We start from the raw sequence: 21163 nt of genomic DNA on the forward strand, positions 1-21163 counted from the left end.
GGCGGGGGAGCGCACTCGGCACGCCCTCAAGACGTCACCTCAGAGCCCAACCCCTGAGGCGGGCGGAAAACATTGCCGCTTCAGGCTCGGCCCCGCCCAGAACTGGATGGGAGGGGGCGGGCCACAGGCGGCTCTCTCCAATCATCGTTGAGGCGCGAACGAGGTTTCCTCCAATCACAGCTTGCAATGAAATTGATGTTTCTTTCCGCCAATCAGCGCCGCGGCGCGCGGGGGTTGTCGGGATGCGGGCCGGAGGAAACATGGAGCCCTCAATGGGATCAAGGTGAAGCTGTCGTTGCCGGCTGGTCCGGTTCTCCCCACATCATGCTGGTGCACTTGTTTCGAGTCGGGATTCGGGGTGGCCCCGTCCCAGGCAAGCCGTTGCTACCCCTCCGCTTCCAGATATTCTCGGCTATCAGGTAAAAAGGGACGAGACCTAACTGGGAGCGTGGGATACTGACCCACCTGAAGGTCGTGGGGTCCGCCGGGAGATGGAGTCCCGGGCTCTCGCAAGGTCTGCTGGGAGCTGTAGGCCTGCCTGGCCCGGGGGTCGACTGTCGTTCCCGGGGGATCCGCCTCAATTATTTATAGCGACGGCCAGGCGCCGACAGGAGGCTCGGCGCGTCTGTGTCCGCGCGAAGGCTGGACGCAGGGGGGCGCTCTGGGTCGGGGACCACGCTAGGTCTGCTCTCCCCACCAGGGGGCGCCGTGCTGCACAGGTGTCAGTTCAGTTCAGTTCAGTTCAATCGCTCAGGCGTGTCTGACTCTTTGCGACCCCATGGACTGCTGCATGCCAGGCCTCCCTGTCCATCACCAACTCCCGGAGCCTACTCAAACTCATGTCCATCGAGTCTGTGATGCCATCCAACCATCTCATCCTCTATCGTTCTTTTCTCCTCCCGCCTTCAACCCTTCCCAGTATCAGGGTTTTTTCCAATGAGTCAGTTCTTCGCATCAGGTGGCCAAAGTGTTGGAGTTTCAGCTTCAGCATCAGTCCTTCCAGTGAATATTCAGGACTGATTTCCTTTAGGATGGACTGGTTGAATCTCCTTGCAATCCAAGGGACTCTCAAGAGTCTTCTCCAACACCACAATTCAAAAGCATCAATTCTTCGGCGCTCAACTTTCTTTATAGTCCAACTCTCACATCCATACATGACTACTGGAAAAACCAACGCCTTGACTTGAGGGACCTTTGTTGGCAAAGTAATGTCTCTGCTTTTTAATATGTTGTCTAGGTTGGTAATAACTTTCCTTCCAAGGAGTAAGCGTCTTTTCATTTCATGGCTGCAGTCACCTTCTGCAGTGATTTTGGAGCCCCCCAAAATAAAGTCTGTCACTGTTTCCACTGCTTCCCCATCTATTTGCCATGATGTTATGGGACTGAATGCCATGATCTTGTTTTCTGAATGTTGAGTTTTAAGCCAAGTTTTTCACTCTCATTTTCATCAGGCCCCCCGTTTCTGGCCTCAGTCCTCATTCTTGGAATTGGTCTGACAATGCAGACAAAAATTAAGTGTCCAGAGACATTCAGCATGGCTGTTGTTCCAGAGATTCAGTGTGAACTGAACAAAAATGGTTCCTAAATCTGTATACTTTCAGCAGAGATAAAGCATATGTACATGTCGGTGTTCATTCACTCTGCACACGTTGGTCCCAAGAGAGAAAAACACAAATGGGGAATGAAAAGGATGCAGAGACTGCGACTCCATTGTAAACACTTTACAAGGCACAACTGATTCCTTTCTGATCCTAGAGTGAAAACCCGGGAGCCAGGCAGGCAGCAAATCACAGGGGCCGGTGGATGTGGACTTGTGTCCTTCAGGAAACACATTTGACTGATGGAGGGCAAGAGGGGCGGAGCTGCAGCTTAGAAGTACTGGTGCTGGGAAGTAATCACCAGTTTTTGGCAGTGACCAAACACTGCATGCAGGCTTGGCTCAGATGGTAAAGCATCTGTCTACAATGCAGGAGACCTAGGTTCGATCCCTGGGTCAGAAAGTTCCCCTGGAGAAGGAAATGGCAACCCACTCCAGTACTCTTGCCTAGAAAACCCCATGGATGGAGGAGCTTGGTGCAGGCTACTGTCCATGGGGTTGCAAAGAGTCGGGCATGACTGAGTGACTTCACTTTCACTTTTAACACTGCTTAGACCTTAGTTTGGAGAAGATGGGAAAAGCTGGAAAGTGGCCATGGTAAATTATTAAAAGGCTTGAATACAGTCCTTAGGAAAAGAGTAAGAGTGTCGATGTTATTTAAACAAGAGCACAACCCCAGGAAAGACATCAAATAGTGTGCTAGAATTTGTGTGTTCATAGTGCAGTGTTTTTCAGACCTGCAAGTCACAGCACAATAGATCAGAAAGTGAATTTAGTGAGTCTGGACCCTTTAGAAGGGATATAGGACTTCCCTGGTGGTACCTGTCAATGCAGGAGACACAGGTTCGATCCCTGGTCCGGGAGGATTCCATGTGCCTCAGAGCAACTGTGCCTGTGGGCCACAACTGCTGAGTCCGCACTCTAGGACCTGGCCAGCATGCCCCAACTCCTAAGCCCACATGCTGCAGCTACTGAAGCCCACACACCTAGAGCCTGTGCTTCGCAGGAAGAGAAGCCCCCACAATGAGGAGCCTGTGCAGGGCAACACAGAGTAGCCCCTGCTCACCACAACTCAGGAGAGCCCGAGTGCACCAGCGAAGACCCAGCACAGTCACATATGAATTAAATCTTAAAGAAAGTGAATATAGTAGTATACATGTTTAAAAAACAAATTAGGGAGGGACTTGCCTGGCGATCCAGTGGTTAGGACTTGGGCCTTTCACTGCCAGGGCTCAGGTTTGATCCCTAGTGGAGAAATGAAGATCGTGCAAACCTTGAGGCCAAAACATAAATAAATAAGGAAAATATTGTTTTGTGAAGCATTTAAATTTTCTGCAACATACATATGTTCACTGTGCTAGGTCATAAAGTAAAATATATTTCGTACTATTGTCTACAGTAAGTCTAAACCTTTACAAACATTCAGCAGTGAATCAGGTTACTTGTTGTTCAGTCACTAAATCATGTCCAACTCTTTGTGACCCCATGGCCTGCAGCATCCCAGGCTTTCCAGTTCTTCACCATCTCCTAGGGTTTGCTCAAACTCATGTCCATTGAGTCAGTGATGCCCTCCAACCATCTCATCCTCTGTTGTCCCCTTCTCGTCCTGCCTTCAATCTTTCCCAGCATCAGGGTCTTTTCCAGTGAGTCAGCTCTTGGCATCAGATAGCCAACGTATTGGAGCTGCAGCTTCAGCATCAGTCCTTGCAGTGAATACTCAGGGTTGGATTTGTCAGATTGTTCTCCATTTCTAATGAGGGTGTAACGCACTCAACACACATAACCATGTGCTGGGCTCTGGTTTGTATCAGAGCTCGGCCCAGTGCTCTGGGGATACAGTGGCGAGTAAAATCTGACTTACTGCCATCACGGAATGTATGAAGTGGGGCATTTACAGAGAGCAGGACAGTGAGCTTCTCCGTCTATATATTTTTTCCATTTATATTTTGGATAGATATGAAATATGCGGTGGAAAACAGGCAGATGGATGAGGTGGGGGGAGATGTCACATGGAGGTGGCAAGAAGCTCAGGCAGGCCTCATTGAAACAGGGAAGGATGAGACTGAGTGTGTAGTTAGGAGTGTCTGGACATAGGAAAAACCATTGTCGTCAAGGAAAACCCTCTCATCCATTTGTTTTTTAAAAGCTTCTCCCCATCAGTAATCTCATTTGCATCTTTGATCATCCTCCCATCTATTCTTGACCAGGTAACAGATACTTCTAACAGGCCTCCCTATAGCTGCTCCTGTCCTTCTCCAGCTCACTCTTCTCTGCGGGGATCTTTAAAATGCAATTATGACATGGTCTTCCTTGCTCTCTCAAGTCCACATGTTTTAAAGGGACGGTAATGGGTCCCCCGCTCCCACCACCCACCCTCAGCGAGCTTTGTCGTTAGCTCTTTGTGTGTCCCCCCTGCCCTGTACATTGTTGTTCGGTCACTAAGTCCTGTCCAACTCTTTGCCATCCCTTGGACTGCAGCACGCCAGCCTCCCCTGTCCTTCACCATCTCCTGGAGTTTGCTTAAGTTCATGTCCATTGAGTCGGTGGTGCTGTCTAACCATCTCGTCCTCTGCCGCCCTCTTCTCCTCCTGCCTCCAGTCTTTCCCGGCATCAGGGTCTATCCATACACCCACGCTGAAGCTTAACTGCCACGAGGGCGGTTACCTGGCCTGGCCTGTTGGCATTTTGTTCCCTGGACCTCGGGGCCGAGCACGGTGCACAATAGGCTGGTCACCCTGCGTTGCCATGTGAATGCAAAACTGCAGGATACGGGGGATCTTGGCCTATGTGAGATGGCTAGATGCAAGTTACGTGGATTTTATTTCTTTTTCTTCCTCCAGCTGACAGAGAGGGAGCCCGTCACCCTTTTCTTCCATGCCTTGTCCATCACGTTAGCACTCGAGACCCGGGAGGGGACAGAGTGATGGGGTGTAATAAGCTTCCGACCAGTGGGCAGAGTCTTGGGGTCACTCCTGGCCTCACCACATATAACTGTGAGCTCATCACACCCAATCCAGAGCCTGGATTCTGGAGTCTGACAGCAGGGCTCCCACCTTGTCCCAGTTCTGCTGCTCATCTGTAAGGGGAGCGCTGTCCAGCTCTGATGACCGGTCATTCTTCTGAAAGAGCAGAGAGTGGAGATGGTCGCTGATGAGGGCTAGCCGTCCCAGAGACGAGCCGGAGGCAAACACCTTTAAGATTCTATGACTTTCCACTGGGTGTGTTGGTCTCAGAAATAGAGGTTGCTTAAGAGCCTCCCTGAGACAGGTAGGGGAAGCTGTCACAAGAGAAGCCGCTGTCCCCCAAAGGGCTGAGCCAAGGCCGAGAGCCGGGCGCCGTGCTGCTAGGCTGAGGGCCAGCCAGGCCTGTGAGCCGTCAACGGCATTTTCTCCCTGCAGGTCCTCCGATGGCCGCCCCAGCGCCTGCCTCCTTGGGGCCATGGCCCGGCTGCGCTCCCAGCTCCGGGCCCGCCTCCCTCGAACACCTCCAGCTCCCATCCGGAGCCCCTCTACCTGGCGCTGGGTTGGGGGAGTCCTCCTGGGCCCCCTGGTTCTGAGTAAGTGCCCCCGCCTCGGCCTTGTGGCACTGTGTGAGGCAGAAGAGGGCCCCCCGGCCCGCTCCAGACCCTGTGTCCTGGAGCCCCGCTTTAACTGGACGCTCTTCTGGCAGTTTCTGCGCCCCCACCTGCTGGTCCTGGGGGCAGCCGTCGTGGTGAGGTCTTCTCCCGCCCCCCGCCCCAACACCAGGGAAGGGAAGGATACAGCCCCCATTTGCAGAAGCCCCCAGCTGCGCAGGGACAGCCTTCCTGCCCGGCCGAGTCTCAGAGGAGACCCCAGGCCACTGGCTTGGGGACACGGCCGAGGGTCCTTGGAGGACCTGCGTGGGGCTGGGGGACAGGGCCCAGGGGCTGGCGGCTGGTTTTCCTCTCTGAGAGTCACAGGAACCCGCACAGTAGGGGCAGCAGTGAGAGAGGAAGGATCGGGGATGGGTAGAGGTGGTCCCCCTCTGACCAGCCACCCCCACCCCCAAGCTGGCGCTGGGCGCGGCCCTGGTGAACGTGCAGATCCCCCTGCTCCTGGGGCAGCTGGTGGAGATTGTGGCTAAGTACACGAGGGACCACGTGGGCAGCTTCCTGACGGAGTCCCGGAGCCTCAGCACCCACCTGCTCCTCCTCTACGGCCTGCAGGTACCGCAGGAGGGAGGGCTGGGGGGCCCCCGCCCCTCCGAGGAGCCCCGGGCACCCCTGAGAGCCGGGCTTCTCTCGCAGGGCCTGCTGACCTTCGGGTACCTGGTGCTACTGTCCCGCATCGGCGAGCGCATGGCCGTGGACCTACGAAGGGCGCTTTTCTGCAACCTGCTCCGGTAGGGGGCGGGGCCCTGGGCCCTGGGGGTGTGTCTTGGGGGCGGGGCCTCATCCGGAGGGCGTGTCTCCCTCCTCCTCTCCACCTGCGGCCCCAGCCAAGACATCGCGTTCTTTGACGCTAAGAAGACAGGGCAGCTGGTGAGCCGACTGACGACGGACGTGCAGGAGTTTAAATCCTCCTTCAAACTCGTCATCTCCCAGGTCAGTGCCGAAGGTGCTTCCCGACCGTCACAAACAGATTTGCACACACTCTTGGGCCCCCTCACCCCCAGCTCACACCAAAGCCAGAGGCCTGCCCTCTGGTGAGGGTGTGGGCGGGAGGTGCCAGCGGGCAGGGTGTGTCCAAGGTCAGGACAGGCTGTTTCTCTGCTGCGCTGAAATCCGACCTCCCCCAAAAACCCTTCTGGAGAACTCAGACAAGAGCCTTTGCCGACCCTCCTTGCCAAGAGCCTTGTCACGGCCTGGCCCCGGAGTGCCTGGCCCACTGACAGGAGAGCGAGCGACAGCTCTGCTGAATTCCTGATGTCCTCTCTTCATCCCCCGCTCCCCACGTTCTCACTGACCCCCCAGCAGGCCCTGGGCGGCATCACCAGGCTGTCCTTTTTTGGGTTCAGTTTCTGGAGCAGAAGAGGACAGTGGCCTTGTCAGAAGGAGGAGGAGGCCTTGGTCCGTAGTTTCTCACCCCTGCTGGTCAGGAGAGGGTTACAGTCTGTGACTGGTGGCCTCCTGGGGTTCAGACCTGTGGCCTCGCCCTGTGAGTGAGTGGGGAGCTGGCTCCCACCATCCGACGCTTGGCGAGTCCCCACGTGCTGGTGCTGACAGCTCACAGGCTTCCTGTCCACTGCCCAGGGGCTGCGTAGCTGCACGCAGGTGGCCGGCTGCCTGGTGTCCCTGTCCATGCTCTCCACGCGCCTCACGCTGCTGCTGATGGTGGCCACGCCTGCCCTGATGGGAGTTGGCACCCTGATGGGCTCAGCTCTCAGAAAACTGTCTCGCCAGTGTCAAGAGCAGGTATTGGAATTCCCGCCCACCCCCCTTGTGCTCCTCTCTTTCTCTGCGCCCTGCGCTCCTCGGTCACCCTCCCCATCTGCATCCCGGCTTCCTAACTCCTGAGTCCCTTGCAGGTCGCCAGGGCAACAGGTGTGGCAGATGAGGCCCTGGGCAATGTTCGAACCGTGCGCGCCTTCGCCATGGAGCAGCGGGAGGAGGAGTGAGTCCTGAGCAGGGGCAGAGCGTAGAGCTGGGGGGTGCTCCCCAAAGGCCCCTCCATCCGCCCCGCGCCCCACCCTGCCAGCTTCCTGAGGGCCATGCTTGGCCTCTGTCCCCAGACGCTATGGAGCGGAGCTGGAGGGGTCCCGCTGTAAGGCAGAGGAGCTGGGCAGAGGCATTGCCTTGTTCCAGGGGCTCTCCAACATCACCTTCAACTGTGAGTGAGCAGGGACCCCCGGGGGAAGTACGGGCGTGGCTCGGGGTGAACTCGGAAGAGCCCGGGTAGGCCTCCACCTGCTTGGTGGCTGACATCTCCCGAATGCCAGGCAGCTGGTCTGCTAACTAGAGGGGGAGGCTGCCAACTCAGGCATGCAGTGGGCACACAGACCCAGTGCCACATCCGAGCCACGGGCAGAGCTGCTGGGGAGGAAGCAGTGAGGTGCCCCCATCCCCCTCATTGCCAAAGGAAGAAAGGCAGAGACCATTCGGGTGACTTGCTGAAATGCTAGTCAGTGGGGAGCGGGGCAGGGACCGGCACAGGGGCCAGACTCTGTCCCCCGGCCTCCTCCCTGACCACCTGTCCTGGCCCCTCTCAGGCATGGTCTTGGGCACCCTGTTTATTGGGGGCTCCCTCGTGGCCGGGCAGCAGCTGACGGGGGGAGACCTCATGTCCTTCCTGGTGGCTTCCCAGACTGTGCAGAGGTGAGTGTGGGCCATTCTCTTCCTGAGGGGCCCAGCCGAGGCAGGGAGCAGGGGGCGCCAGTCTGCAGTGTGTACGGTGACCAGCTCCCCCAGCAAAGTGCAGGGCTGGGTAGGGGGCCCCCTGCCTTCCAGCAGCACCCACTCAGGGCTCCCCGCAACCTCATTCACTGACTGTACCCTCAGAAACGCAGCCGTCAGCTCCAACTTCCCAACAATTCAAAAGCTTCCTTGATAAGCCTTTTTTGTTTAATTTTGATAAAATACACGTAACAGAATTTACCGTCTTAATGTATTTAAGTACAGTTTATTACCATCACATAATGCTCAGATTGTGTGGCCGTCACCAGCATCCGTCTTCAGAACGTCTTCACTTTGCGAAACTGAAATACTGTACCTCGATGACCCCTTCCCCAGCCCCCGGCAGCCCCGTCCTGCTTTCTGTCTGTGAATCTGCCCACCTCAGGTCCTCATCTAGGTGGGCTCATATGGTGTCTGTCCCCTGGTGAGGGCGTCTTTCTCTGAACACGACTTTTCCCAGGTTCATCCACGTTGGGGCAGGTGTCAGAACTGCCTTCCCTTTTAAGGCTGAGTAATACTCCATGTGGGCTTGCCTGGGGGCTCAGACGGTAAAGAGTCTGCCTGCACTGTGGGAGACCCAGGTTTGATCCCTGGGTTGGGAAGATCCCCTGGAGAAGGAAATGGCAACCCACTCCAGTATTCATGCCTGGAAAATCCCATGGACGGAGGAGCCTGGTGGGCTGTACTCCGTGGGGTCACAGGGTCGGATATGACTGAGTGACTAACACACACACCCCACATGGAGCACCTTCACCACCCACCTTGGAGGAACTGGGTGTCAGTAAAGAAGCTGGTGTTTCCCCCTGGGGTCTGGCAGGGGGAGGCAGGGAGGCAGGCCTACCCCGACTTCAAGCAGCCTCAACCTTGGACCCCACCCGAGGGATTCTCAGTAGTGGCCCTGGGGTCCTGGAAGGGACGGGGAGGTACGCAGACAGACCAGGGTCACGGCCAGGCATCCGGGTCTGGGTCCCCCTGGGAATGGGCCCAGCCACCACCTTGTCCCGCAGGGCCTCCAGGGAGGGCGAGGCCTGCCTCCCGCACCATCCCGCGAGCAGGGTCACATGCAACTGGTTTTTGGCGGCCACGTGGCACCCCCGCCAGGCCCTAGCGGCTTCCAGGCCTCTGGTGGGCTGTGCTATCCCAACACTGGTGGAGCACGCCCCATCCTGGCTCCTTTCCATGCCTCTCGCCCCCTGCGGGCAGCGCTCTGAGCCCCGTTCCCCCCCCCACCCCGCCCCCACCTGGGTGCCGGGACAAGTGAGACCCTGGGGAGTCAGTCTTGCTTTCAGAAAACCCACACACACCGTCGCAGACGCAAAGTCACGGGCGGCCAGGCCAGCCGGGCACCGTGACTAAGGAGCAGTGACTCACCCCCCTCCAGCCCCGTGTGACAGAGGCGGCCGCCCACCGTCTGGGCGCAGCTGTGATGAGATAACATCTTCAGGGAATTTTCTCTTGGGGTCCCCCCCCACGGTCCTGTGTCTTCTGTCTCCTTCTTCCCGTGGAAGGAGTAACATCCTTTTTTTCCAGTTCATTAGACCTTGTTTCCCCAGGCGTGGTCAGCCCTAGATCCGACCACCTGGGTGGGCCTCACCCTGCGCCCTGCAGGCTGCAGGCAGCGTGGAGCCCAAGCCCCCTACCCAGCCTTCCTCCATTTCCTCCCTGGAGCCCAGCCCTCAGGGAGTCCCCGGCTGTCAGCGCCCTCCGGGCCAGGAGAGAAGACAGCTCTGAAGGGAGGAGTGACTTGTCCCAGGGTTGCCAGGTCCCAGGGCCCCGGGGGCCCCAGGTTTCAGGAGAAGCCTCTTCATTTGGCCTCAGGCCACTGGGTTCCCTGCCTCACTAAACATGCCCGCCCCGCGAGACCTGCCCCCTATGCCTCCGGGCCGCCTTCTCTCAGCCTGTCCCTGCTCCCCTCTTTCATCCCACGTCTTCTCCTTGCAGGTCCATGGCCAATCTCTCCATCCTGTTTGGTCAGGTGAGCTGCAGTCAGGTCTGGGGGTGCGGGCGCCAAATCTGGGCTGGAGTCATGCGTGTGATTTGTGTGCTGCGGAAACCGGGCGTCCGGCGAAGGGGACACTGTGAGCCCTTCCCCCCCGGGGCGTCCAGGAGATGCTGCCCCTTCCCTCGGACCCAGGCCTCCCTCACCCCAGACTCGAACCCCTCCCCAGGTGGTGCGGGGGCTCAGCGCAGGCGCCCGGGTCTTCGAGTACATGACCCTGAGCCCCGGCATCCCGCTTAGCGGGGGCTGCAGCCTGCCCCGGGAGCACCTGCGCGGCTCTATCACCTTTCACAACGTCTCCTTCAGGTCGGTGTCAGCCGCCTCCTCTCTGGGCTGAGGGTGGGGGAGGGGGACCATCTGGGGACCCGTGGGGTGGTGTCTCCCTCTGAATAAGCCCCCCTCTGGGGCTCAGGGAGACTTGAGAGTTCAGGAGGGACCAGGGTGACAAGGGTCCGAGAACCTGGTGTGACCTGAGGGTCTCTCGCCTCCTGCCAGCTACCCCTGCCGCCCCGGCTTCCCCGTGCTCAGAGACTTCAGCCTCACGCTGCCCCCAGGCAAGATCGTGGCCCTGGTGGGCCAGTCCGGGGGAGGTAAGAGGGGCCCGCCACCCCCAGCCTGTAACTCTGCCCCATGGGAACCACTCAGCGTGGCAGGAGGGGCCCTGCTCTCCTGGAACATGCTTCGGAAACCCACGCCCCCCTCCCCTCCCTGACCCCCAGGAAAGACCACCGTGGCCTCCCTGCTCGAACGCTTCTACGACCCCACGGCGGGTGTGGTGACGCTGGACGGGCAGGACCTGCGCACCCTCGACCCCTCCTGGCTCCGGGGCCAGGTCATTGGCTTCATCAGCCAGGTGAAGCTTGCTTCTCGGTCCTGCGGCCCTCGAGGGGGTGGGGGCAGGCGGGCAGTCTTCACTGGTCCTTGTGTCCGTTCACCGGGGACCCAGCCGCTGCAGCTCTGCCTTTAGACTGTTCCTCAATTTAAGAGATCCCATGGGGCGGCCCTGTCATGATCCCTGACGGCCCGTGGCACCCAGAAGGTCAAATTGTAATAATGAAGCTCTCCCTGCCTGTCTCCCCAGAGCAGGGTCCCTGCCCAAGCAGCTGGGCTTGCTCTCCTAGCTGCCTCCCCTCACCCCTTCCCGAGGGGCCCCGTTTCCTGCGGCAAGCTCGGCCTCTGCCCACTCTGATGGGTCTGTCTCTGACCTGTAACTCTGAACCTCCCCACCTGCCCTCCCCGGGGCCCTGTTGTGGCCAGAACTCTCCTGATGGCACCCCTCAGGGGTTCGGGGCAGAGTCGGGATGTTTCCTGTGGTTCCCCCCACCCCCCACCCCCAGGAGCCCGTCCTGTTTGGAACCACAATCATGGAGAACATTCGTTTCGGGAAGGTGGACGCCTCTGACGAAGAGGTTTATGCAGCCGCCCGGGAAGCCAACGCTCACGAGTTCATCACCAGCTTCCCGGAGGGCTACAACACTATCGTGGGTGAGTGCAGGGCCTGGGGGCCCATGTGGGCTGGGGGGCGGGAACACAGTCATGGTGTCGGGGGAGACCAGACCGGGACCGTGGCTGAGGGGGACAGAGGCGGCTCTCCGGGGACAGGGGAGGCCACGCCCGGGTGGTTCAGGCACAAGCCGGCTCCAGGGACAGGAGCGTGACGGGGATACATCTGATCCGTGACGTGGGGACTCTGTTCAGAGTTCACCACGTCAGCTCCTGAGACCCGACCAGAAGCACAGGGTAGCAATCTCTTTCTCTCTCTGGCTTTTATCCTTTAATGAAAGGTGTCTCCACTCTTGTTATCCACGGGGATGGGTTTGGTTGAGCAAGTCTCTGTTCTGACTTACCCAGAAGAGGGCTCTGGTGGTTCTAGAACACTGGAGCGTCGCAGCATCACACTAGAATCTCTGTGTGCAGCTCTGTGTGTTCCTCTCAGAGGTCCTTTCTTCAGCCTGTGGGCTCATGTTTGTTATCCAGACTCTCTTGGCTCTGCTGCAGAATGCTGCAGCATTTCTCATGGTGCTGGACCTGTCCGACTCTTTGTGACCCCACAGACTGTAGCCCGCCAGGCTCCTCCGTCCATGAGATTCTCCAGGCAAGAATACCGGAGCGGGTTGCCATTTCCTCCTCCATGGGATCTTCCCCACCCAGGGATTAAACCCAGGTCTCCTGCATCTCCTGAATTGGCAGGCAGATTTTTTACCACTGCGCCACCTGGGAAGTCCTCTCGGTGCAGGCATATCCAAAGTTCTCAACTCTTTTTTTGGCCACGCCTCGCTTCACACAGGATTGTAGTTCCCTGACAAGGGATCCAGCCAGTGTGCCCTGCAGTGGAAGCACAGAGTCTTAGCCTCTGGGCCACTGGAGAAGTCCCTCTCAACTCTTCTTGACACTTAGGCCTCAGTCATGGCTTTCCTGGTGGCTCAGATGGTAAAGAATCCGCCTGCAATGCAGGAGGCCCAGGTTTGACCCCTGGGTTGGGAAGATCCCCTGGAGAAGGGAATGGCTCCCTGCTCCAGTATTCTTGTCTGGAGAGTCCCGTGGACAGAGGAGTCTGGTGGGCTACAGTTCACGGGGTCGCAGAGTTGGACAGGACTGAGCAACTGACGCAGTTAGGCCTCGGTCTGCTGAGCTTAGCCTGCCACGTTGTTCAGCCATCCCTCGAGGTCCGTGGCTGCTGAGACTCCCGTGGACCCTGCCCTGCTTAGAGGAGCCGGCCCACACCTCTCTCGGCACTTTCCCTGTCCCTCCGGCACCCCGCTCTGTGACTGTCGTCACCTGGAGGCTCTCAGCCTGCCACCTCTGCTGTTCTCTGTGGGCATTTTGGACCCCACATGTGGTCTTTCCAGAAAGTCCGGGGGTAGGGTGGACTCCCGCCATTCGGCCACCCCCACCCCAGGAGCCACGTCTGCGTCCAGCAGAGACCCAGGAGGCCAGAAGGCGGCTAGAGCCTCAGGGCCGGGGCAAGTGGGCCCGGGCCCGTTGCGGCTCCGAGCCGTGCCCTGGTGCGGGGAGGAGCCCGGCCTCCTCAGGCGTCACTGCGCCCCGCCGCGTGCACAGGGGTGGGTGATCGGGGTGCTGCCAGGCGTCACGCCTGCCCTCTCCCCTCCCGCCCCCAGGTGAGCGGGGTGCAACCCTGTCTGGCGGCCAGAAGCAGCGCCTGGCCATCGCCCGAGCGCTCATCAAGCAGCCCGCCGTGCTGATCCTGGACGAGGCGACCAGCGCGCTGGACTCGGAGTCCGAGAGGGTCGTGCAGGAGGCCCTGGACCGCGCCAGTGCCGGGCGCACCGTGCTCGTCATCGCCCACCGCCTCAGCACCGTGCGCGGCGCCCACCAGATCGTCGTCATGGCCCACGGCCGGGTCTGCGAGGTCGGCCAGGGTCCCGGGGCGTGGGCCAGGGGGCTAGGATGGACACAGGGAGATGGGTGGCTCAGCTGAGCTGTGGGAGGGTCTGGTCTGGCCCCAGGGTCTGGGAAATAGCACCCGTGTGGATTCAGGAGTTCTTGCCCTTCAGTAAGCCCTGGCTGCTCTGGGCCCCCATTTCTTCCCCTGGGGGTGGGGGAGCAGTGAGCAGAGCTGCAGTGAGACCCCCAGGGTCACGGGGGAGAGTTCTCAGGAGCGCACGGTGCTGGGGGAGGGCCCTGGGGCTAAGGGGCTGAAGAGGGGGCCCAGTGGGAGTTGCACCCTGAGGCTGGGTCTGCAGCGGGGCTCAGAGGCTGTATGGGGCCCAGCTCACAGACCCCCAGCCACCTGCACCGGGCGAGGGGCGCTGGGCCCTGTAAGGAGGACAGGGGGACCCAGAGGCTCTTGCACAATCTCGCTCGGCTAACAAGTACAGATGGGCCAGCCACAGCCTGTGACCGACAGTGCTCTGTCCTCAGGAGGGGCTCTGGCTTGGGTGAAGGCCGCCCAAGGAGCTGGTCCTCTGAGGGCTGTGAGCTCTGGGCCGGGCGGAGGGTGACCCTCTGCCCCCCCTTCCTCTCTGCAGGTGGGGACGCATGAGGAGCTCCTGAAGAAGGGCGGGCTCTACTCGGAGCTCATCCGGAGACAGGCCCTGGACACCCCGCCTCCGGAGCCGCCCCGAGTCCTTGGGCACCGGCACTCCAAGTCCTGAGAGGTCTGGTCACCGCTAGGCATCCGTGGCCGAGGCCAGGGCTCAGCTCAGGGGGCAGCTCCCGCAGACCCAGCCCCCAGGAGGAGAGCCAGCGTGCTGGGTGGGGCGGCTCCCCCTGCTCAGAATAAAACCCCGGGCCAGGCGCTGGGCTGGGAGGAGGCTGGGAGCAGCCGTCCTCCTGCCGCTAGGCTGCCCGCCTCCTGCTGGAGCTGAGTCCTTGGGCTGGCCGCACAGGGAGGGGGCGGGCTCCCAGGCCCCGCGCGGGCCTCCTCCCTTAGCCCAGCCTCCTGACCCGTCTCTCCACCCTGCCGCGCCTGCCCTCTACCTGACACCTTCACGGTGTCCCGGCCTCAGCTGCAAGGGCTCTTCACAAGTCAGCGTTGAGGGAGGGCAGTGGGGACTCACCCCAGTGTTCCTCCCACACCCGAGCCATGACTTTGAGTTCCTCCAGGGACTCGTAACGCGTCTCTCAGACCCTGGGAGAAGCAGGCCACCCTCTGAGCCAACCCTTCAAACCCACAGCACCGTCCTGGGCACAGCTTCCCTTCTCCTTGCCCCGTAACACAGTCCTTTAGATGTCACCCCCCACTACCGCTGTCTGAATGGGACAGGTGCCCCACCTAGAGGGCGGGGGTCCACAGTCTCCCCAGGTGACAGACGCGAGGTGCATGGGGCCGGGGCAGTGGGGAGACAGACTGGCTCCTGGCAGCCTCGTGTGGAACAGGCCACAGCCACCCCCAACCCCCTGCCCCCGGTGTGCGTGCAGCAGCCAGGACTCAGTCCCCCTGCAGCCTCCGTGGATGTGGTCCAGGAGCAGATGCTACTGTCGGGCCACGGCCAGCCTGCTTGGATGCCCTGCTTCCTTGCTGATGAAAGGTCGACTCCCTGAGCAGGCCTGGCCTGGCTCCAGCTTGCTCTGCCATTAAACCCCTCCCTGGGGAGGACAGCCAAGGGCAGGTCTCAGCTTCCCAGCCAGGTCCACACTGGCCGGCTGGGCCCCTCTCAGCCCCGTTCAGCTCCTGTTCCACCAGCAGCCTCCAGACGTCTCCCGGGTGTTTCCTTACCTCTGCAGGGCAGCCTCTCCAAATCCTGTCCCCCCCCTCAACCTCCCCTGCTTTGGGGAAGTAGTGAGGCCATGGAAGGCCCTACGCTGGAAGAACCCGCAGTCAGCCGCCCACTTGTAGTCTTAACCCCAACCTCTGCTCCTGCAGCCATTCCGTGTGGGTCATAAACCCAGCTGTACTTCATTTTGAGAGCCTGTTTTTAAGAGTTTAATTAGAATGATCTGTGGTAACGTACTTGCGACTGCAGCCTCAGAAGCTGGTTACATCTGTGCAGTAAACGGTGTTATTCACTCCTTCAAGATGTGCGTTCATTAAGCGCCTGCTGTGGGCCGCTGAGCCTACGAGGGGGGACGGGGAGGCCCCTGCCCGCTACGGTCTCAGTGGGAGGACAACCTGGAGGCCAGGGGATCACGGCACAGCGTGCCATGTTCAGTTGGCACACTTCCCCTCACTGCCAAGAGCCCACACCTCATGGAGCCTTGCCGCAGAGGCTCTTTGAAAGGACGCGGAGTAGAAATGAACATAGTCAATAAAACTAGCAGAGGTCAACCCGCAGCACGTCTCAAGCCAGCAGCGCCTCCTGCAGCCGCACACAGGCGGACCAGCAGCTAACCAAACACTGGGTCTGGCGGCCCGGCCGGCCCTCCCCGGCTAGGCCCCCTCAGCAGCTGCCTCCTTCCTGTCCCCCGTACTTCAGGTCAGCAAGACACCGGAACCCCACGAGGCCAGCGGGCCTGCAGCTCTGCTCTCTGTTTTCCAGCCACTGGGAGCTCTCCTCCACCCAACCCATCACTGTAACATCTGAGGCTTCATTCAAGGGCCCCGACTCTGCCCTGAGACAGCCAGTGTTACCACCCCATGCTGGGCCCTGTGGCCCAAGACTCCCCAGCTGGCCCAGGGGCCATGTAGGTCCTCCTTTAGAAAAGCGCCCTCCCCCTCCCCCCGCCCACCCAGGGAAGACAGACACGCCCCTGTCGCTGATGGGAGCGCCCACGTGGGGAATTTCACGGTGTCAGTCAGGTTCCCCATGCAGTCACCTCTTCTTGACCCAGCGGCTATATTTCTGGGAGTTTCCATCTGTGCAGCGTTGCTGAGAGCGCCATTGTTTGCCACGAAAGACTGGAAACCCCCAGTGTCCATCAGCAGGGGTGGGGCTGTATGAATGCGAACGATGGTGCATCCGCATAAATGAAATGGTATGCAGCCGTTTAAAAAACGGGAGGTTTCCGTGTACTGGATACCACACGGCCTCCAGGATGTGTCGCTAAGTGAGAGGTGTGAAGTTCACAGAGCATCCGTACTATCCGGGAGGGCGGACCATGGGCACCTATGTCCCATCTGAAGGGTGTCAGGTGAGCCCACTGTCACTGTGGCAGAGGCCAGCCCCCCCACCCCAGACAGGAGGGCCTGCGTGTGGGGAGGTGGGAGAGGACCGCCAGAGATGGACCGCCTCTGGGCGTGGGGCCAGAGGAGCCCTGGGCACCCAGAGTCAGCTGGGACACTGGGGGCCCGGAAGGAAGAGCTCGCTGATGCCAGCTCCCCATCGCTTTCCAGCCTGGTCGAGAGCCAACTCTGCTGTTTGCAAAAGAGCAGATGAGCCAGGGTGAGGTTGGGAGGAGCGGGGGGAGCGAGGGCTGGGCCAAGGGTCAGTGGCTGCCCCTCAGGCCGAACACTCAGGGGCTGCAGCTGGGAATCTGGGGTCCACCCAGAGCACCCCCAGCCCTAATTTATCTCTGGGCTCCCCCTCCTCAAGCCCGATCCAGGAATGCTGTGGTTTCCTGCTGGCGCCTCTGGTAGTCTCCACGGCCACCCACCTCCCTTACCCCCCCACACTGCACTAATGGCTCAGCCTGGGGCCCCAGGGACCTTCCCCCACCCCACCAGACTGCTCTGCCAGCCCCCTTGCCCCCTCACCGCTGAAACCCAATCCTCTGCGGCAGCTTCGGCTCAGCCAGGCAGCCTCCAGCAGAGCCTCCCTGCTTGCAACGTCAGCTGCACCCTACCTGGTCTCTGCCACGGAGCACCCCCCGCAGCCCCTGCACCCCGGGGCCCATCACTGTGCCCAGCGGGGCCACGACCCGGGGCCAGACGGACCCTCCGACGGACAGGACAGCCCTTCTCCCCAGGCCAGTGCCTCTCCCCCACCTCTCCCCTCCTTGACGCACCCCTGCATGACCCTTCCCAACCCTTGACTGACCCTCTCGCCTGCCCCCCTGCACCCCCGCCCCTGGAGCTGCAGCCATGAAGCCCCCCGCGGGCCCAGAGGAGGCCCAGCTGCCTGCCTCGGACATCCGCGCGTTCGCCAGCAGCTGCACCATGCACGGCCTGGGCCACGTCTTCGGCCCGGGGGCCCCGCCGGCGCGCCGGGGGCTGTGGGCCGCTGCCGTGCTCCTGGCACTGGCCACCTTTCTGTACCAGGTGGCGGGGCGGGTGCGCTACTACGGGGAGTTCCACCACGAGACGGCCCTGGAGGAGCGCGAGAGCCGCCGGCTCACCTTCCCGGCCGTCACCCTGTGCAACGTCAACCCGCTGCGGCGCTCACGCCTCACGCCCAACGACCTGCACTGGGCCGGGCCCGCGCTGCTGGGCCTGGAGCCCGCCGAGCACGCCGCCTACCTGCGCGCCCTCGGCCGGCCCCCCGCGCCACCCGGCTTCATGCCCAGCCCCACCTTCGACGTGGCCCGGCTCTATGCCCGGGCCGGGCACGCCCTCGAGGACATGCTGCTGGACTGCCGCTACCGAGGCTGGCCTTGCGGGCCAGAGAACTTCACCACGGTGGGTGAGCCGTCCAGGGCCAGCCTCCCCCAAAGCCAGGGATCCTGGACAGCCCAAGAAACGGTCCTTCTCAGCCCCCTCCCAGCCCTCAACTGGACTGCAGAGGGCAAGGTCACACTGGGGGCACTAGGGGCCCTGACCCAGGCTGGCTCTGGGCCCAGGTCTGGTCTGGGGAGAGCCTGCTCCTGGGGAGTTGGGGGCATCTGGTGTGCTGGGGCAGGGTCCCCCCTACTTCTCTGCCAGCTGGGAGGAGGCTTGGTTTCCCTCTGCCTCTTCTGCCAGACCTGAAGGAGGGCAGCTGGGACCCTCTTCCTTTTACGCCAGTTTCCAAAGAAACCCTTGTTCTGCGGGCTGTGCCCGGGGCCTGCGGTGAGGGTGAGGCATGGGGGTGATGGGAGCTGATAAGGGTCCAAGCCCATGTGCCGGTTGAGGGAGGGTCAGGAGGCATGAGGCTTTGCTGGTGGCTCAGCTTCCAGGTAAAGAATCTGCCTGCAGGGCAGGAGACCAGGGTTCAATCCCTAGGTCGGGAAGATGCCCTGGAGGAGGAGATGGGCTATCCACTCCAATATTCTTGAGCTTCCCTGGTGGCTCAGCTGGCATAAAATCCACCTGCAATGCAGGAGACCTGCGTTTCATCCCTGGGTCGGGAAGATCCCCTGGAGGAAGGCATGCAACCCACTCTAGTATTCTGGCCTGGAGAATCCCATGGACAGAGGAGCCTGGCGGGCTACATAGGGTCCATGGGATCACAGAGTTGGGCATGACTGAAGCGACTTAGCACACACGCTGGGGGCGTTAAGAACACGTTGGCTTCAGTGTTCAAAGGGAGAGCCAGGCAGAGGCTGGGGAGGACAGAGGTGGCATGGTCCTTGCGCTGGCCTCGGGAAAGGGCCGGCTGGCCCCCGGAGACGTCTGTCCTCTGCGCGCCCCCCAGATCTTCACGCGGATGGGGCAGTGCTACACCTTTAACTCCGGCGCTGACGGAGCCGAGCTGCTCAGCACCCCCAAGGGCGGCATGGGCAACGGGCTGGAGGTTATGCTGGACGTGCAGCAGGAGGAGTACCTGCCCGTGTGGAGGGACGTGGGTACGGCCCGCGTGGAGCCAGGCCTGCCCTTTCCTGTGGGAAGGGGCGGAGTTAGCTCGTCACAGTTCTGGGGAGAGGGGGCTGCAGCAGGGGGCCCCCGGGGACCTGGGCCTCAGGACTCAGGGTCCCCCTCTTTCTGCAGAGGAGACCCCATTTGAGGTGGGGGTCCGAGTGCAGATCCACACCCAGGAGGAGCCGCCACTCATCGACCAGCTGGGCTTTGGGGCGGCCCCTGGCTACCAGACTTTCGTGTCCTGCCAGAAGCAGCAAGCATCCTCCCTGGTGCCCCCCAACCCCCCTCCTCATCCCAGCCCCCACCCCACCCTCCCAGACCCCATCCCAGCTCCTCACACCCGCTCCAGCTCCCCAGGGAGCCTCCTTAACCCTCCCGCCTCCAGCTGAGCTTCCTGCCGCCGCCCTGGGGCGACTGCAGCTCTGTCCCTCTGGACCCTGACTTTGAGCCAGAGGCGCCTGGTCCTCTGGGTACCCCCAGCCCTGGCCTCAGCCCTCCCTATAGTCTAATTGGGTGTCGTCTGGCCTGCGAGAGCCGCTATGTGGCCCGGAAGTGCGGCTGCAGAATGATGCACATGCCGGGTAAGGGGCTGGGGGCCGCGGAGGAGGGGGTAGGGGAAGCGGGGTGCTGGGGGCCGCTCCTGAAGCTTCTCCTGCCCCTCGCCCCACGCCGTGCAGGCAGTGCTCCGGTGTGCAGCCCCCAGCAGTACAAGGACTGTGCCCACCCGGCGCTGGGTAAGGGGCGAGCCTCCCCCGCACCCCGGCCCCATCCCCATCCCGCACCCGGCTCTGACCGACCCGACCCAGCGCCGGCCCCGCGGGGCGGGCGGCCCTGACCCGGGCGCCTGTGGCCGGCAGACGCCCTGCTGCGGAAGGACGCGTGCCGCTGCCCCAACCCGTGCGCCAGCACGCGCTACGCCAAGGAGCTCTCCATGGTGCGGATGCCCAGCCGCGCCGCTGCCCGCTACCTGGCCCGGAAACACAACCGCAGCGAGGCCTACATCGCGTGAGCCGAGCCGGGAGGGGGCCCGGCCCGGGGGCGGGGCGGAACCTCCGTGCGCACGCAGGGCTGGGAAACCCGGCTACCCATCGCTCCCCGGCTCAAGGGGCTCTGGGCAAGCGGCTCAACCTTCCTAAGCTGGGTTCTTCTGAAAAACGGGCTTCCCCACCACCAGCCCCTCCTCCCTACCCCGGCTCATGAAAGGACCCAGAGACCAGAGAACAGGGCCCCCGTTCCTGCCAGCAGCCTGCACTAGGGGTGTCCAGAAAACACTCTCCTCCTCCAGGGAGAACGTGCTGGCGCTGGACATCTTCTTCGAGGCCCTCAACTATGAGGCGGTGGAGCAGAAGAAGGCCTATGAAATGTCCGAGTTGCTCGGTGTGTCTGCGCCCACGTGCAGCAAGCGCCCTGCGGCCTGGGGGGAGGCGTGGGCAGGGCAGACAACTGTGGGCTGACGGGGTGACCCCGGCTCCACAGGTGACATTGGGGGCCAGATGGGACTGTTCATCGGGGCCAGCCTGCTCACCATCCTGGAGATCCTGGACTACCTCTGTGAGGTGGGTGGGCCTGGGCCCCAGCTGGGGGAGAGGGGGAGGAGTCAAGCCACAGCATCCTGGGGTGGGGTGCAGTCCACCTCCAGCCCTGCTCCTCCCCAGGTGTTCTGGGACAGAGTCCTGGGCCGTCGCTTCTGGAACCGAAAGCACCCCCAGAGGCCCTCCAACGCCAATCTGGTAACAGCCCCCCTACCCCCAGCCCTGCCATCATCACCGTGGGTGCTCTGCCCCTTCCTAAGTGGAGAACACCATCCCTCCCCAGTTGGGAGACGGGAGGGGAGCGACCCAGGCTGGTCCCCGGGGGAGGGGGGGTGGGAGAGGCCCCCTCCATCCCCACCCCCACCCCTGACCCTCTCCTCCTCTCCCAGCTTCAGGAAGGGCCGGGCGGCCATCAGACCCAAGCTCCCCACCTCGGCCCAGGCCCTAGGTAACAAGAAATGGCCTCCTGAGGTCAGGGAGGAGGGCAAAGCTTAGGTCTGGGAGGGCAGGGGCCAGGCAGGCCCCGTCGCTGCAGCTGGTCTGTCTCCCCAGGCCTCCCACTTCCTGCTCTGCTGTCGCCAAGACCCTCTCTGCCTCCCACCGCACCTGCTACCTCGTCACCCGCCTCTAG

At 61.5% G+C, this 21163-nt stretch overlaps 2 protein-coding genes across 2 annotated transcripts; both read left to right on the forward strand.

The window, feature by feature from the left end:
* The first annotated feature begins 241 nt into the window (after nt 1–241).
* ABCB8 (ATP binding cassette subfamily B member 8) lies at nt 242–15425 on the forward strand. The gene is made up of 16 exons (XM_065939427.1): nt 242–419; nt 4996–5308; nt 5628–5783; nt 5865–5959; nt 6056–6161; nt 6810–6971; nt 7085–7170; nt 7289–7386; nt 7766–7871; nt 9891–9924; nt 10118–10254; nt 10444–10538; nt 10668–10801; nt 11286–11433; nt 13068–13318; nt 13938–15425. The coding sequence occupies exons 1-16, from the start codon at nt 325–327 to the stop codon at nt 14061–14063; spliced, it is 2142 nt and encodes a 713-aa protein (XP_065795499.1). The 5' UTR covers nt 242–324; the 3' UTR covers nt 14064–15425.
* A 1943-nt stretch (nt 15426–17368) lies between these two features.
* ASIC3 (acid sensing ion channel subunit 3) lies at nt 17369–21163 on the forward strand. The gene is made up of 11 exons (XM_065939542.1): nt 17369–17902; nt 18837–18987; nt 19130–19257; nt 19386–19581; nt 19678–19734; nt 19858–20005; nt 20286–20377; nt 20477–20556; nt 20656–20730; nt 20922–20980; nt 21085–21163. Exons 1-11 carry the CDS (start codon nt 17369–17371, stop codon nt 21161–21163), a joined length of 1599 nt encoding a protein of 532 aa, XP_065795614.1.

The sequence above is a fragment of the Muntiacus reevesi genome, chromosome 6, assembly GCF_963930625.1.
Source record: "Muntiacus reevesi chromosome 6, mMunRee1.1, whole genome shotgun sequence".
NCBI classification, from domain to species: Eukaryota; Metazoa; Chordata; class Mammalia; order Artiodactyla; family Cervidae; genus Muntiacus; species Muntiacus reevesi.